The sequence below is a fragment of the Cherax quadricarinatus genome, chromosome 32 (genome assembly GCF_038502225.1).
Source record: "Cherax quadricarinatus isolate ZL_2023a chromosome 32, ASM3850222v1, whole genome shotgun sequence".
NCBI classification, from domain to species: domain Eukaryota; kingdom Metazoa; phylum Arthropoda; class Malacostraca; order Decapoda; family Parastacidae; genus Cherax; species Cherax quadricarinatus.
Window position 1 is genome coordinate 252,699 of NC_091323.1, and position 17,835 is coordinate 270,533.

The 17,835-nt window shown below is 43.7% G+C and overlaps 1 protein-coding gene across 1 annotated transcript in view; it reads right to left on the minus strand.

The window, feature by feature from the left end:
• The window catches only part of LOC128690166 (integrin alpha-4-like), a 141,948-nt gene that overhangs the window by 47,255 nt on the left and 76,858 nt on the right, over positions 1-17,835 (minus strand). Inside the window, exon 16 of the mRNA XM_070090420.1 lies at positions 3,962-4,106. Within this exon, the coding sequence (XP_069946521.1) occupies positions 3,962-4,106 (145 nt within the window). The remainder of the gene's footprint in view (positions 1-3,961; positions 4,107-17,835) is intronic.

The following is a 17,835-nucleotide window of genomic DNA, read 5'->3' on the forward strand; positions in this document are numbered from 1 at the left end:
CGCCAGTGTTGTTACTGGGATGGGTAGGTCCCTGTCTGCCAGTGTTGTTACTGGGATGGGTAGGTCCCTGTCTGCCAGTGTTGTTACTGGGATGGGTAGGTCCCTGTCCGCCAGTGTTGTTACTGGGATGGGTAGGTCCCTGTCTGCCAGTGTTGTTACTGGGATGAGTAGGTCCCTGTCTGCCAGTGTTGTTACTGGGATGAGTAGGTCCCTGTCTGCCATTGTTGTTACTGGGATGGGTAGGTCCATGTCTGCCAGTGTTGTTACTGGGATGGGTAGGTCCCTGTCTGCCAGTGTTGTTACTGGGATGGGTAGGTCCCTGTCTGGCATAGTTGTTACTGGGATGGGTAGGTCCATGTCTGCCAGTGTTGTTACTGGGATGGGTAGGTTCCTGTCTGCCAGTGTTGTTACTGGGATGGGTAGTTCCCTGTCTGCCAGTGTTGTTACTGGGATGGGTAGGTCCCTGTCTGCCAGTGTTGTTACTGGGATGGGTAGGTCCCTGTCCGCCAGTGTTGTTACTGGGATGGGTAGCTCCCTGTCTGCCAGTGTTGTTACTGGGATGAGTAGGTCCCTGTCTGCCATTGTTGTTACTGGGATGGGTAGGTCCCTGTCTGCCAGTGTTGTTACTGGGATGGGTAGGTCCCTGTCTGCCAGTGTTGTTACTTGGATGGGTAGGTCCATGTCTGCCAGTGTTGTTACTGGGATGGGTAGGTCCATGTCTGCCAGTGTTGTTACTGGGATGGGTAGGTTCCTGTCTGCCAGTGTTGTTACTGGGATGGGTAGTTCCCTGTCTGCCAGTGTTGTTACTGGGATGGGTAGGTCCCTGTCTGCCAGTGTTGTTACTGGGATGGGTAGGTCCCTGTCCGCCAGTGTTGTTACTGGGATGGGTAGCTCCCTGTCTGCCAGTGTTGTTACTGGGATGAGTAGGTCCCTGTCTGCCATTGTTGTTACTGGGATGGGTAGGTCCATGTATGCCAGTGTTGTTACTGGGATGGGTAGGTCCCTGTCTGCCAGTGTTGTTACTGAGATGGGTAGGTCCCTGTCTGCCAGTGTTGTTACTGGGATGGGTAGGTCCCTGTCTGCCAGTGTTGTTACTGGGATGGGTAGGTTCCTGTCTGCCAGTGTTGTTACTGGGATGGGTAGGTCCCTGTCTGCCAGTGTTGTTACTGGGATGGGTAGGTCCCTGTCTGCCAGTGTTGTTACTGGGATGGGTAGGTCCCTGTCTGCCAGTGTTGTTACTGGGATGGGCAGGTCCCTGTCTGCCAGTGTTGTTACTGGGATGGGTAGGTCCCTGTCTGCCAGTGTTGTTACTGGGATGGGTAGGTCCATGTCTGTCAGTGTTGTTACTGGGATGGGTAGGTCTCTGTCTGTCAGTGTTGTTACTGGGATGGGTAGGTCCATGTCTGCCAGTGTTGTTACTGGGATGGGTAGGTCCCTGTCTGCCAGTGTTGTTACTGGGATGAGTAGGTCCCTGTCTGCCAGTGTTGTTACTGGGATGGGTAGGTCCCTGTCTGCCAGTGTTGTTACTGGGATGGGTAGGTCCCTGTCTGCCAGTGTTGTTACTTGGATGGGTAGGTCCATGTCTGCCAGTGTTGTTACTGGGATTGGTAGGTCCATGTCTACCAGTGTTGTTACTGGGATGGGTAGGTCCATGTCTGCCAGTGTTGTTACTGGGATGGGTAGGTCCCTGTCTGCCAGTGTTGTTACTGGGATGGGTAGGTCCATGTCTGCCAGTGTTGTTACTGGGATGGGTAGGTCCCTGTCTGCCAGTGTTGTTACTGGGATGGGTAGGTCCCTGTCTGCCAGTGTTGTTACTGGGATGGGTAGGTCCCTGTCTGTCAGTGTTGTTTCTGGGATGGGTAGGTCCATGTCTGTCAGTGTTGTTACTAGGATGGGTAGGTCCCTGTCTGCCAGTGTTGTTACTGGGATGGGTAGGTCCCTGTCTGCCAGTGTTGTTACTGGGATGGGTAGGTCCATGTCTGCCAGTGTTGTTACTGGGATGGGTAGGTCCCTGTCTGCCAGTGTTGTTACTGGGATGGGTAGGTCCATGTCTGCCAGTGTTGTTACTGGGATGGGTAGGTCCCTGTCTGCCAGTTTTGTTACTGGGATGGGTAGGTCCTTGTCTGCCAGTGTTGTTACTGGGATGGGTAGGTCCCTGTCTGCCAGTGTTGTTACTGGGATGGGTAGGTCCCTGTCTGCCAGTGTTGTTACTGGGATGAGTAGGTCCCTGTTTGCCAGTGTTGTTACTGGGATGAGTAGGTCCCTGTTTGCCAGTGTTGTTACTGGGATGGGTAGGTCCCTGTCTGCCAGTGTTGTTACTGGGATGGGTAGGTCCATGTCTGCCAGTGTTGTTACTGGGATGGGTAGGTCCCTGTCTGCCAGTGTTGTTACTGTGATGGGTAGGTCCCTGTCTGCCAGTGTTGTTACTGGGATGGGTAGGTCCCTGTCTACCAGTGTTGTTACTGGGATGGGTAGGTCCCTGTCCGCCAGTGTTGTTACTGGGATGGGTAGGTCCCTGTCTGCCAGTGTTGTTACTGTGATGGGTAGGTCCCTGTCTGCCAGTGTTGTTACTGGGATGGGTAGGTCCCTGTCTGCCAGTGTTGTTACTGTGATGGGTAGGTCCCTGTCTGCCAGTGTTGTTACTGGGATGGGTAGGTCCCTGTCTACCAGTGTTGTTACTGGGATGGGTAGGTCCCTGTCTGCCAGTGTTGTTACTGGGATGGGTAGGTCCCTGTCTGCCAGTGTTGTTACTGGGATGGGTAGGTCCCTGTCTACCAGTGTTGTTACTGGGATGGGTAGGTCCCTGTCTACCAGTGTTGTTTATTACAATATATGGTTCAAGTTACCATAAGATACAAAGCCTCCTCTGACCGGCTTCAAACATTCAACTCTGGTGTATCACAATGTGGAAAAAGTCAGAATAGTTGTTGGAGTGTGTTGGTGCAAATTTTCCAATTCAATTGTAAAAGTTTTATGGTAATATTTCGGTAATATAGTTTGAGAATGCCATATCTGAGTACCTTAAAATTTAAAACGTTGATGCATTTAACGCTGAGGAAGATTAAATAGTTTTAATGTAAAGACGTTTACTGTTGTTAATTTCCTAAAACAAATAAATGAATGAGGAATATTAGTTCCATGCAAATTTTGTAACTAACCGACTGATGTCAAACTTTTTCCATAGATCATTTTTACTCGAAGTATTGTTTATAATGTTACTAGGCTGTATAAACTCCAATTTGACAAATATTTATGAAATAATTTGAGACAATTTCCTCGTGATACTAATAGAATATTTCTTATGATCTACATCAAACAACATTCAATGTTGGAATGTCTTACTTAGGGAAGGTTTTAGATTGCTTTTAACCTGGATTTGTTTTAATTTTCTAAATAACATAAATGTGATAGTGGTTTGGGGTTATTTCTTGAGAATGCACTGTTATATCGGCTTCAAACGTGATCCCGCCGCCTCCTGCTTCCACTCACCTGACTACAGTATATAAGCCACTTTTCCGGCCATATGCTGTACGTTCTACAAAAGTAATAGACTGAACACATCGATTCCAGGCTGAGGGACTGATTACCTCTAACTACTCCTCTCCTTACCCCCCTCTGCTTTGTATTGGACTGAAGCCACTGTGTGGCGAAACGTTTCCATAATAAAGATTCCCATAAGTATCTCAATCTTTAATTTACTCTTGGTTCTTCCTTTTGTGAACGTCCAGTTGAAACTCAGTGGCTCAGCCAACTTAAGTGAAAACTGCCTTTACATTACGTATATCGAGACAGATTAATATTTGTAAAATGTGTATGGGTTACGTAATATTTGTAAAATGTATATAGATAACGTAATTTACATTTAGTAATATATACACATATTAGAGCATTTTCAGATATACAAAGCACTAACTTTCCTTTATTAGAATAAAGCAAATTCATCAAAACAGTGCCAACTTACAGTCCTGAGGTCCAGTCAGCTTGGAGGCTGAGTGTGGGGGTGCATCTACCATCAGTGCCACATCCCAGAGCCAGAGGCAGGGACATCTTGACCATGGTAGTTGACTCCGGGGATAAGACAGAACACTCGGCACACCATGGCCTTCCTGCACAAAACATATCAGGTTAAGTAAAGGTCGGTATAATAAAACGCACAATAATTCTTAGTTTAAGATGTTTATAGATGGTATATGCTCAGTGATAACTTTTATACCAGCAGACTGGAAGCTCAGTGATAACTTTTATACCAGCAGACGGGAAGCTCAGTGATAACTTTTATACCAGCAGACTGGAAGCTCAGTGATAACTTTTATACCAGCAGACGGGAAGCTCAGTGATAACTTTTATACCAGCAGACGGGAAGTTCAGTGATAACTTTTATACCAGCAGACGGAAAGCTCAGTGATAACTTTTATACCAGCAGACTGGAAGCTCAGTGATAACTTTTATACCAGCAGACGGAAAGCTCAGTGATAACTTTTATACCAGCAGACTGGAAGCTCAGTGATAACTTTTATACCAGCAGACTGGAAGCTCAGTGATAACTTTTATACCAGCAGACTGGAAGCTCAGTGATAACTTTTATACCAGCAGACGGGAAGCTCAGTGATAACTTTTATACCAGCAGACTGGAAGCTCAGTGATAACTTTTATACCAGCAGACGGAAAGCTCAGTGATAACTTTTATACCAGCAGACGGAAAGCTCAGTGATAACTTTTATACCAGCAGACTGGAAGCTCAGTGATAACTTTTATACCAGCAGACGGGAATCTCAGTGATAACTTTTATACCAGCAGACGGAAAGCTCAGTGATAACTTTTATACCAGCAGACTGGAAGCTCAGTGATAACTTTTATACCAGCAGACGGGAAGCTCAGTGATAACTTTTATACCAGCAGACGGGAAGCTCAGTGATAACTTTTATACCAGCAGACGGGAAGCTCAGTGATAACTTTTATACCAGCAGACGGGAAGCTCAGTGATAACTTTTATACCAGCAGACGGGAAGCTCAGTGATAACTTTTATACCAGCAGACGGGAAGCTCAGTGATAACTTTTATACCAGCAGACGGAAAGCTCAGTGATAACTTTTATACCAGCAGACTGGAAGCTCAGTGATAACTTTTATACCAGCAGACGGGAAGCTCGGTGATAACTTTTATACCAGCAGACGGAAAGCTCAGTGATAACTTTTATACCAGCAGACTGGAAGCTCAGTGATAACTTTTATACCAGCAGACGGAAAGCTCAGTGATAACTTTTATACCAGCAGACTGGAAGCTCAGTGATAACTTTTATACCAGCAGACTGGAAGCTCAGTGATAACTTTTATACCAGCAGACTGGAAGCTCAGTGATAACTTTTATACCAGCAGACTGGAAGCTCAGTGATAACTTTTATACCAGCAGACGGAAAGCTCAGTGATAACTTTTATACCAGCAGACTGGAAGCTCAGTGATAACTTTTATACCAGCAGACGGAAAGCTCAGTGATAACTTTTATACCAGCAGACTGGAAGCTCAGTGATAACTTTTATACCAGCAGACGGGAAGCTCAGTGATAACTTTTATACCAGCAGACGGAAAGCTCAGTGATAACTTTTATACCAGCAGACTGGAAGCTCAGTGATAACTTTTATACCAGCAGACTGGAAGCTCAGTGATAACTTTTATACCAGCAGACTGGAAGCTCAGTGATAACTTTTATACCAGCAGACTGGAAGCTCAGTGATAACTTTTATACCAGCAGACGGGAAGCTCAATGATAACTTTTATACCAGCAGACGGGAAGCTCAGTGATAACTTTTATACCAGCAGACTGGAAGCTCAGTGATAACTTTTATACCAGCAGACTGGAAGCTCAGTGATAACTTTTATACCAGCAGACTGGAAGCTCAGTGATAATTTTATACCAGCAGACTGGAAGCTCAGTGATAACTTTTATACCAGCAGACGGAAAGCTCAGTGATAACTTTTATACCAGCAGACTGGAAGCTCAGTGATAACTTTTATACCAGCAGACTGGAAGCTCAGTGATAACTTTTATACCAGCAGACTGGAAGCTCAGTGATAACTTTTATACCAGCAGACTGGAAGCTCAGTGATAACTTTTATACCAGCAGACTGGAAGCTCAGTGATAACTTTTATACCAGCAGACTGGAAGCTCAGTGATAACTTTTATACCAGCAGACGGGAAGCTCAATGATAACTTTTATACCAGCAGACGGGAAGCTCAGTGATAACTTTTATACCAGCAGACTGGAAGCTCAGTGATAACTTTTATACCAGCAGACTGGAAGCTCAGTGATAACTTTTATACCAGCAGACTGGAAGCTCAGTGATAACTTTTATACCAGCAGACTGGAAGCTCAGTGATAACTTTTATACCAGCAGACGGAAAGCTCAGTGATAACTTTTATACCAGCAGACTGGAAGCTCAGTGATAACTTTTATACCAGCAGACGGAAAGCTCAGTGATAACTTTTATACCAGCAGACGGGAAGCTCAGTGATAACTTTTATACCAGCAGACAGAAAACTCAGATAACTTTTATACCAGCAGACGGGAAGCTCAGTGATAACTTTTATACCAGCAGACGGAAAGCTCAGTGATAACTTTTATACCAGCAGACGGAAAGCTCAGTGATAACTTTTATACCAGCAGACGGAAAGCTCAGTGATAACTTTTATACCAGCAGACGGAAAGTTCAGTGATAACTTTTATACCAGCAGACGGAAAGCTCAGTGATAACTTTTATACCAGCAGACGGGAAGCTCAGTGATAACTTTTATACCAGCAGACTGGAAGCTCAGTGATAACTTTTATACCAGCAGACTGAAAACTCAGATAACTTTTATACCAGCAGACGGGAAGCTCAGTGATAACTTTTATACCAGCAGACGGGAAACTCAGATAACTTTTATACCAGCAGACGGGAAGCTCAGTGATAACTTTTATACCAGCAGACAGGAAGCTCAGTGATAACTTTCATACCAGCAGACGGGAAGCTCAGTGATAACTTATACCAGCAGACAGGAAGCTCAGTGATAACTTACTCCAGCAGACGGGAAGCTCAGTGATAACTTACTCCAGCAGATGGGAAACTCAGTGATAACTTATACCAGCAGACAGGAAGCTCAGTGATAACTTATACCAGCAGACGGGAAACTCAGCGATAAATTATACCAACAGACAGGAAGCTCAGTGATAACTTACACCAGCAGACAGGAAGCTCAGTGATAACTTACACCAGCAGACGGGAAGCTCAGTGATAACTTACACCAGCAGACGGGAAGCTCAGTGATAACTTACACCAGCAGACGGGAAGCTCAGTGATAACTTACACCAGCAGACGGGAAGCTCAGTGATAACTTACACCAGCAGACGGGAAGCTCAGTGATAACTTACACCAGCAGACGGGAAGCTCAGTGATAACTTACACCAGCAGACGGGAAGCAAGAAAAACAAACACACTAGGCTACACTATTCTCCAGAACATCATTAATATCAAGAGGCAATTATTAAAACTTTCGTCAACAATTGGTTACTGCCTCATTCTGTTTCCTAGTTACACGTTCCACAACACAAGCTTTCAATATTTATGTGCCGCATATATTTGTGTTAATTCACTTCTGGTTGAGTAGAATAAAATTATCACACAGAGGAAGCATTTGTAATGATAATTCATTTAAGAAAAAGAGGATAAATAAGTATACACGATATGATGTAGGGCGAAATGACAGTAGTTTGTTGGATTATGTATTGGTAGATAAAAGACTGTTGAGTAGACTTCAGGATGTACATGTTTATAGAGGGGCCACAGATATATCAGATCACTTTCTAGTTGTAGCTACACTGAGAGTAAAAGGTAGATGGGATACAAGGAGAATAGAAGCATCAGGGAAGAGAGAGGTGAAGGTTTATAAACTAAAAGAGGAGGCAGTTAGGGTAAGATATAAACAGCTATTGGAGGATAGATGGGCTAATGAGAGCATAGGCAATGGGGTCGAAGAGGTATGGGGTAGGTTTAAAAATGTAGTGTTAGAGTGTTCAGCAGAAGTTTGTGGTTACAGGAAAGTGGGTGCAGGAGGGAAGAGGAGCGATTGGTGGAATGATGATGTAAAGAGAGTAGTAAGGGAGAAAAAGTTAGCATATGAGAAGTTTTTACAAAGTAGAAGTGATGCAAGGAGGGAAGAGTATATGGAGAAAAAGAGAGAAGTTAAGAGAGTGGTGAAGCAATGTAAAAAGAGAGCAAATGAGAGAGTGGGTGAGATGTTATCAACAAATTTTGTTGAAAATAAGAAAAAGTTTTGGAGTGAGATTAACAAGTTAAGAAAGCCTAGAGAACAAATGGATTTGTCAGTTAAAAATAGGAGAGGAGAGTTATTAAATGGAGAGGTAGAGGTATTGGGAAGATGGAAGGAATATTTTGAGGAATTGTTAAATGTTGATGAAGATAGGGAAGCTGTGATTTCGTGTATAGGGCAAGGAGGAATAACATCTTGTAGGAGTGAGGAAGAGCCAGTTGTGAGTGTGGGGGAAGTTCGTGAGGCAGTAGGTAAAATGAAAGGGGGTAAGGCAGCCGGGATTGATGGGATAAAGGTAGAAATGTTAAAAGCAGGTGGGGATATAGTTTTGGAGTGGTTGGTGCAATTATTTAATAAATGTATGGAAGAGGGTAAGGTACCTAGGGATTGGCAGAGAGCATGCATAGTTCCTTTGTATAAAGGCAAAGGGGATAAAAGAGAGTGCAAAAATTATAGGGGGATAAGTCTGTTGAGTGTACCTGGTAAAGTGTATGGTAGAGTTATAATTGAAAGAATTAAGAGTAAGACGGAGAATAGGATAGCAGATGAACAAGGAGGCTTTAGGAAAGGTAGGGGGTGTGTGGACCAGGTGTTTACAGTGAAACATATAAGTGAACAGTATTTAGATAAGGCTAAAGAGGTCTTTGTGGCATTTATGGATTTGGAAAAGGCGTATGACAGGGTGGATAGGGGGGCAATGTGGCAGATGTTGCAAGTGTATGGTGTAGGAGGTAGGTTACTGAAAGCAGTGAAGAGTTTTTACGAGGATAGTGAGGCTCAAGTTAGAGTATGTAGGAAAGAGGGAAATTTTTTCCCAGTAAAAGTAGGCCTTAGACAAGGATGTGTGATGTCACCGTGGTTGTTTAATATATTTATAGATGGGGTTGTAAGAGAAGTAAATGCGAGGGTCTTGGCAAGAGGCGTGGAGTTAAAAGATAAAGAATCACACACAAAGTGGGAGTTGTCACAGCTGCTCTTTGCCGATGACACTGTGCTCTTGGGAGATTCTGAAGAGAAGTTGCAGAGATTGGTGGATGAATTTGGTAGGGTGTGCAAAAGAAGAAAATTAAAGGTGAATACAGGAAAGAGTAAGGTTATGAGGATAACAAAAAGATTAGGTGATGAAAGATTGAATATCAGATTGGAGGGAGAGAGTATGGAGGAGGTGAACGTATTCAGATATTTGGGAGTGGACGTGTCAGCGGATGGGTCTATGAAAGATGAGGTGAATCATAGAATTGATGAGGGAAAAAGAGTGAGTGGTGCACTTAGGAGTCTGTGGAGACAAAGAACTTTGTCCTTGGAGGCAAAGAGGGGAATGTATGAGAGTATAGTTTTACCAACGCTCTTATATGGGTGTGAAGCGTGGGTGATGAATGTTGCAGCGAGGAGAAGGCTGGAGGCAGTGGAGATGTCATGTCTGAGGGCAATGTGTGGTGTGAATATAATGCAGAGAATTCGTAGTTTGGAAGTTAGGAGGAGGTGCGGGATTACCAAAACTGTTGTCCAGAGGGCTGAGGAAGGGTTGTTGAGGTGGTTCGGACATGTAGAGAGAATGGAGCGAAACAGAATGACTTCAAGAGTGTATCAGTCTGTAGTGGAAGGAAGGCGGGGTAGGGGTCGGCCTAGGAAGGGTTGGAGGGAGGGGGTAAAGGAGGTTTTGTGTGCGAGGGGCTTGGACTTCCAGCAGGCATGCGTGAGCGTGTTTGATAGGAGTGAATGGAGACAAATGGTTTTTAATACTTGACGTGCTGTTGGAGTGTGAGCAAAGTAACATTTATGAAGGGATTCAGGGAAACCGGCAGGCCGGACTTGAGTCCTGGAGATGGGAAGTACAGTGCCTGCACTCTGAAGGAGGGGTGTTAATGTTGCAGTTTAAAAACTGTAGTGTAAAGCACCCTTCTGGCAAGACAGTGATGGAGTGAATGATGGTGAAAGTTTTTCTTTTTCGGGCCACCCTGCCTTGGTGGGAATCGGCCGGTATGATAATAATAATAATAATAAATTCATTTACATATAAATTTCCTTTTGGTTAGACTTATTGCACTTTAAGTGACGAAGGAAATATAATCACTTGAGGCAATAATATTAACTGTTTTCGTCCATGTAATAAGAAACATGCAAATCAACAAGCAGTTATAACCACTAGAGAATGTTAGTGTTTAACTGAATTAAGGTAAAACGTAGTAAATTATATTGTGTGTGTGTGTGTGTGTGTGTGTGTGTGTGTGTGTGTGTGTGTGTGTGTGTGTGTGTGTGTGTGCGTGCTCACCTAGTTGAGGTTGCAGGGGTCGAGTCCCAGCTCCTGGCCCCGCCTCTTCACTGGTCGCCACTAGGTCACTTTCCCTGAACCGTGAGCTTTATCATACCTCTGCTTAAAGCTATGTATGGATCCTGCCTCCACTACATCGCTTCCCAAACTACTCCACTTCCTGACTATTATGTGGCTTATGAAATACTTCCTAACATCCCTGTGATTCGTGTGTGTGTGTGTGTGTGTGTGTGTGTGTGTGTGTGTGTGTGTGTGTGTGTGTGTGTGTGTGTGTGTGTGTGTGCGTGCGTGCGCGTGCGCACTTATTTGAGATTGCAGGCGACGAGTTAAAACTCCTGTCCCCTCCTCTTCACTGGTCGCTACTAGGTCCACTCTCTCCCTGCTCCATGAGCTTTATCTTATCTTTTCTTAAAGCTATGTATGGTTCCTGCCTCCAGTACATAACACTCCAGATTGTTCCACTTCCTGACAACTCTATGGCTGAAGGAAAACTTCCTAACATCCCTGTGACTCATCTGAGTCTTCAAGTTGTGACCCCTTGTTGCTGTGTTCCAGCTCTGAAACATCCCGTCCATATGCAACTTGTCAATTCCTCTCAGTATTTTGTATGTCACAGTCATGTCATCCCTCTCTCTCCTGTCCTCCAGTGTCGTCAGGTCATTTTCCCTCAACTTCTCTTCGTAGCCCCTCAAGGAAGGTTCCTTGATATTGGTGAGGGGCTCTTGATTTAGGGAATTGGATCTGTGCTCCAGTTTCCCAAATTAAGCCTGAATGCTTTCCACATCCCCCCCCCCAGGCGCTGTATAATCCTCTGGGTTTAGCGCTTCCCCCTTGATTATAATAATTCTCTTCGTAGGACATTCCCCTTAGTTCCAGGACTAATCTTGTTGCAAACTGTGTGTACTCACCTATTTGTGGTTGCAGGGGTCGATTCATGTGTGTGTGTGTGTGTGTGTGTGTGTGTGTACTCACCTATATGTACTCACCTATGTGGTTGCAGGGGTCGAGTCATAGCCCTCCTAGCCCCGCCTCTTCACTGGTCGATATTAATTCACTCTCTCCCTGTTCCATGATACTTGTCATACCTCTTCTTAAAGCTATTTATGGAACTTGCTTCCACTACTTCACTCTCCAGCTTATTCCAGTTCCTGACAACTCTAAAACTAAAGAAATACTTTCTAACATTCCTATGACTCATCTGGGTTTTCAGTTTCTAATTGTGTCCCCGTGTTTCTGTATCCCATCTCTGAAACATTCGATCCTTGTCCACGTTGTCAATGCCTCTTAGTATTTTATACGTTGCTATCATGTCCCCTCTATCCCTCTTATCCTCTAGTGTCATCAGGTTGAGTTCCCTTAATCTCTCCTCATAAGACATACCCCTCAGTTCCGGAACTAATCGTGTTGCAAATTTTTGCACTTTCTCCAATTTCTTGACGTGTTTGACTAAGTGAGGGTTCCATATTGGCGCTGCATATTCCAGTATAGGCCTTACGTACACTGTGTACAATGTCGTGAATGACTCCTTACTCAGATGTCTAAACACCAATCTCAGGTTTGCCAATCTCCCAAATGCTGCAGCAGTTATTTGATTGATGTGTGCCTCAGGGGACATGTTCGTTATGATGCTTACCCCAAGATCCTTTTCTTTAACTGACGCTTGCAGCTGTTGGTTTCCAAACCTGTACTCCGTCTGCGGTCTTCTGTGTCCTTCCCCAATCATCATGACCTTACACTTACTGGGGTTAAACTCCAGGAGCCATTTGTCGGACCATACTTGTAGTTTGTCCAGATCCCCTTGTAATCTTAAATGATCCTCTCCCACTTGTATTCTCCTCATCAGTTTCACATCATCAGCGAACAGTGACACTTCTGAATCTATTCCTTCCACCATGTCATTCACGTATACAAGAAACAGCACCCTTGTGGAACCCCACTCGACACATTCGCCCACTCCGACACTTCAGCACGTACCAACACACGTTGTTTCCTTCCTGTCAGGTATTCCCTGATCCATTGCAGTACTTTCTGCTTTATTCCTGCTTGCTCCTCTAATTTTTCACCAGTTCCTTGTGTGGTACTGTGTCAAAAGCCTTCTTGTAATCTAAGAAGATGCAATCTACCCATCCCTCTCTCTCATGTCTTACTTCTGTTACCTTATCGTAGAACTCAAGTAAATTTGTGACACAGGATTTCACATCTCTGAAGCCATGCTGGCTGTCATGTATGAGCCCAATCTTTTCAATGTGTTCCACTACTTTTCTCCTGATAATCTTTTCCATGACTTCACATACTATACAAGTCAGTGACACTGGTCTGTAGTTTAATGCTGCCTGTCTGTCCCCTTTCTTAAAAATTGGAACTACATGTGCTGTCTTCCACGCCTCAGGCAACTGCCCTGTTTCGAAAGATTTACTGAAGATTGCTGCTAATGGCACACACAGTTCCTCTGCTCCCTCTCTCAGTATCCATGGAGATATGTTATCTGGGCCCACCGCCTTTGAGGTATCGAGTTCGTCTAGCAGTTTCTTCACCTCTACCTTGGTTATGTGTATTGTGTCCAGCGCCTGCTGGTGCACCCTACCTCCACAGTTTGCTGGAAGCATTCCTGACTCTATTGTGAATACTTCTCTAAATCTTTTGTTTAGTTCATCACATACTTCTTGGTCACTCTTCGTCAGCTTCCCTCCTTCTTTCCTCAGCCTGATTACCTGGTCCTTGACTGTTCTTTTTCTCCTAATGTGACTGTATAACAACTTTGGTTCAGATTTGGCTTTTGATGCTATGTCGTTCTCGTATTGCCTCTGGGCCTCTCTCCTTATCCTTGCATGTTCGTTTCTGGTTCTTCTGCTCATCTCCTTGTTTTCTTGAGTCCTTTGCCTTTTATACCTTTTCCATGCTCTCGCACACATGGCTTTGGCCTCTTTACACCTCCAATTAAACCATGGGCTCACTCTGGTCTTACCATTTTTTCTGTTGCCCTTTGGTATGAACCTTTCCTCTGCCTTCCTGCACTTAGTGGTTGCTATTTCCATCATTTCATTTACTGTCTTCCCATCTAGTTCTCTTTCCCACTGCACTTCATGCAGGAAACTTCTCGTTCCTATGTAGTCCCCTTTTTTGAAGTTTGGTTTCTCTCTTTGTTCTCGTGCTACTGCATTCTCCACTGTTAACTCAACAAGATATTCAAAACTCAGGACATCATGATCACTAGCGCCAAGGGGTCTTTCGTGGGTGATATCCCTCACGTCTGAACTATTCAAGGTGAATATGAGATCCAGCCTTGCTGCAACATCCTATCCTCTCTCTCTGGTTGTATCCCTAACATGTTGATGCATGAAGTTCTCCAATACAGTCTCCAACATCTTAGCTCTCCATGTTTCTGGTCCCCCATGTGGCTCTAGGTTTTCCCAGTCAATCTCTTTATGATTGAAATCCCCCATTATAAGCAATTTTGTCCTACCCATATGAGCCCTCCTGGCCACTTCAGCTAGTGTATCCACAATTGCCCTATTGCGCGCATCATACTCTTCTCTTGTTCTCCTGCTGTTAAGTGGTGGGTTATACATCACTGCCATCATCATCTTTGGACCACCAGTCTGAAGTGTTCCTACAATGAAGTCGTCTGTTTCCCTTCTTTCCATTCCTCCATTCTCCTCAAAACTCCAGTTTTTTTTATGAGCAATGCTACTCCTCCCCCTCCTCTGTTCTCTCTGTCTTTCCTCATAATCTGATATCCAGGTGGAAAAATTGCGTCTGTTATCATCCCTATAAGTTTTGTCTCTGTTAGTGCTATAATGTCAGGTGAAGCATCATTGATGCGTTCTTGCCACTCTTCACTCTTATTTGTTATTCCTTCTGCATTGGTGTACCATACCTTTAGCTTCCTTTCCATTACTGTATTTTGGGAGATGGAAGAGGAAGGTGCTGGCTGGGAGGCAGGGCACAATATTATGGGAGGCTGCTGTGACTGTGGAATTAGTGCTTAGGGGGGTGGTGGCTATGGAGTGAGGTTCGTTTCGGTTTACTGTGTTTGGTTGATATGTGGTGACAGGGGTTGAGAGGTTTCTGTAAGCATTTGTGTTTGATGTTCCCCCAAAGGATGAGTTTTCCTGTCTGTCGTTGCCTGTCCTGTCTCTCTTTCCTTCCACTGGTTCTGTCTTGCTCTCACTTTCAGTTGTTCCCTTTCCTTTCGTGTTCTGTCTCGATTGAGAAACACTTTTTGTTAATCTGGAGAGTCCTTTAACAGTGGTTTCTGTTGTAGTATCCTGTTCCGTACCACATCTGTCTTGAATGTCAATCTGATTGGTCGATTTTTTTTCCCTCGAATACCCTCCAAGTCTGAAAATTTTCTACCTGAGACATGTCCCTCTCTCCTGTTATTGCAATGATGTTCTTAATCTCTGTTTTCTCCCAATGCTTTCTTTCATCATAGGTCTGCCCTTCAGCCTCCTGAAGCCCATGAATAATTATTGATCTCTCCCTCTCCTCTTCCCATTTCTTTTCCCTCTGTATCTCTGGATCTGATTTAAGCATCTCCTTTGCTGTTTCCCTAATCATCTCCTGGACACCATGATGGCTTGATATTACTGCTGCAAAAGACTGCTTAGATCCATCCCCTCCTTCAGTCCCCTCGCTGCCTGCTGATGTTCCCGTTTCAGTCATCTTGTTTCGGACCTCATCTTTAGATCCTGCTTCAGCATATCCATTTCTTTCTCCGATCTCTGTATCTTTGCCTCAGCTACTACAGCTCGTGATTCCCACTTCTTGCTCTCTGCAGATATTTGCTCTAACATGTTATTGCAAAGCTTGTTTAACCTTTTCTCCCATTGTTGTTCCATTTTGTTCTTGAGCCATTCTACCCATTCTTCCTTTTTCGACCAGCCATCATCGGTTCCCTTGTCTTTACGTCCTCCCTTTTGAGAGCCCATTTTGTTTTTATCCAGTTGGAATGTTCTAGCTGCTTCAGCTTATCGTAAAAATGTGTGGTGGGGGGATTTATGAGCTAATGTGTTTGGTTAGGTTAGGTTTGTGTGTGTGTGTATGTGTGTGAGTGTGGGTGTGAGTGTGGGTGTGGGTGTGAGTGTGGGTGTGTGTGTGGGTGTGTGTGGGTGTGGGTGTGGGTGTGTATGTGGGTGTGTGTGTGGGTGTGTGTGTGTAGGTGTGTGTGTGTAGGTGTGTGTGTGTAGGTGTGTGTGTGTAGGTGTGTGTGTGTAGGTGTGTGTGTGTAGGTATGTGTGTGTAGGTGTGTGCGTGTAGGTGTGTGTGTGTAGGTGTGTGTGTGTAGGTGTGTGTGTGTAGGTGTGTGTGTGTAGGTGTGTGTGTGTAGGTGTGTGTGTGTAGGTGTGTGTGTGTAGGTGTGTGTGTGTAGGTGTGTGTGTAGGTGTGTGTGTGTAGGTGTCTGTGTGTAGTTGTGTGTGTGTAGGTGTGTGTGTGTAGGTGTGTGTGTGTAGGTGTGTGTGTGTAGGTGTGTGTGTGTAGGTGTTTGTAGGTGTGTAGGTGTTTGTAGGTGTGTAGGTGTGTGTAGGTGTGTGTGTGGGTGTGTATGTGGGTGGGTATGTGGGTGTGTATGTGGGTGTGTATGTGGGTGTGTATGTGGGTGTGTATGTGGGTGAGTATGTGGGTGTGTATGTTGGTGTGTATGTGGATGTGCGTGCGCACACTAGGCTACGCTGCTCTTTTGAAGATTATAAAAAAATTTCACAATCAATTTCTTATTAATATTGTGGAAAATTGCATTTATCTGAATGTATCATTATGTACATAACAGTAAATGAACAAAGATAATTATTATTTATCAGTTAGACAAGTTGGAATTTGGGACACCTAGGTCGCAAAAAATGTCCCCCTTCGATACCTACCACTGTCATATCCACAAGTTGCTCTGGACCTATTAATTATAAATAAAAGATATATCACCAGGAATTCTGGTAAATATATAAATTTGTGGACTGTATATTAAAATTAAAAAAGGATTATATACACACATATACATAACAGAAGGAGAATATATCTTAATAACACTCACCAATTTGACTGGAGATTAATGTGTCATGTACAGGACCCCCCCTTTTGCCCACATTTATGAAAAATTTACTGACCTGAATTTAAACATAAATTAGACAGCTTATCTGAGGTTCCTGGAGTTGTCCTGTCCTGTCTCCTGATACTCAAGTTATGCAGGAATGCACAACAATTTAGGCTCCTATTTGAGAGGTGTCAGCCCAAATTTAACCTCTAGAGCACGAAAAATTCTTCCCATTACTAATGTCTGTTACTCAATTCAAAAACAAAAATGGCGACTGTCTTCTGCGCAGACGCAGGCTTTCCGTTTTCTATGAAAAACATTATTAAATACAGTATGGCCGTCTATTTACATATAACTACTGTATTTCTGGAAAATATATACAGTATTTTCCACAAATATACACTAATATACACTATACAATATTTACTGTGTACACTTGTGCTTGTGTGTGTGTGTTTACTAGCTTGTCCTTCTTTGAAAAAGAGGGGGGGGTCACATTAACACTATTTGTTATTCTTGGTTCACCGGTACTCTCCCGGCCCAGATCTTCGCACACTAGGCTACGTTACTTTTTTGAAGATTATAGGATTATTTTTTCTCACTCAGTTCCTTATTAATATATACTAATGTTTATTATAATAATAATTACGTGTGTTTGTATGTACGTACTTGTTTACTAGCTTGTCGCTGTCAGAAAGACGGGGGGGGGGTCACTAGGCTACACTACTCTTCTGAAGATATTTAGATAATTTACTTTATAAACATTATCAGTGTTACCACTATCTATCTCCTGATACTGAAAGTTAGGGAGAGAGTGATGGTATAGCATACAACCAGCAGGGCGAGACACTGACACTTTAGACACTAACCAAAATTAACCACAAATAGGCAAGTGATGTCGTCTGCACAACAATGGAGGTTCCTGCTGGTCGGCTGTTATCAACTCCTTCAATTTTGTAACTCCTTCAGGAACTTTATCATGCATTCAAGTTTTTATTTTCTTTTTCTTTTAAGACTTGATATTCACTCTTTTTTCTTTAGTACAGTATTATGGTCATAACAAATCTGATGATATTAACTACATTCACAACACCAACTGCTGGGGATTGACTAATTTTTTATTACTTTCAGTATTTACTTAATCACTCGTTTATGACCTTAACACTACACTGCTGCTATAACCAACCAATATCTGTATTTATTAATATTTCAGATCACACCGTTAACC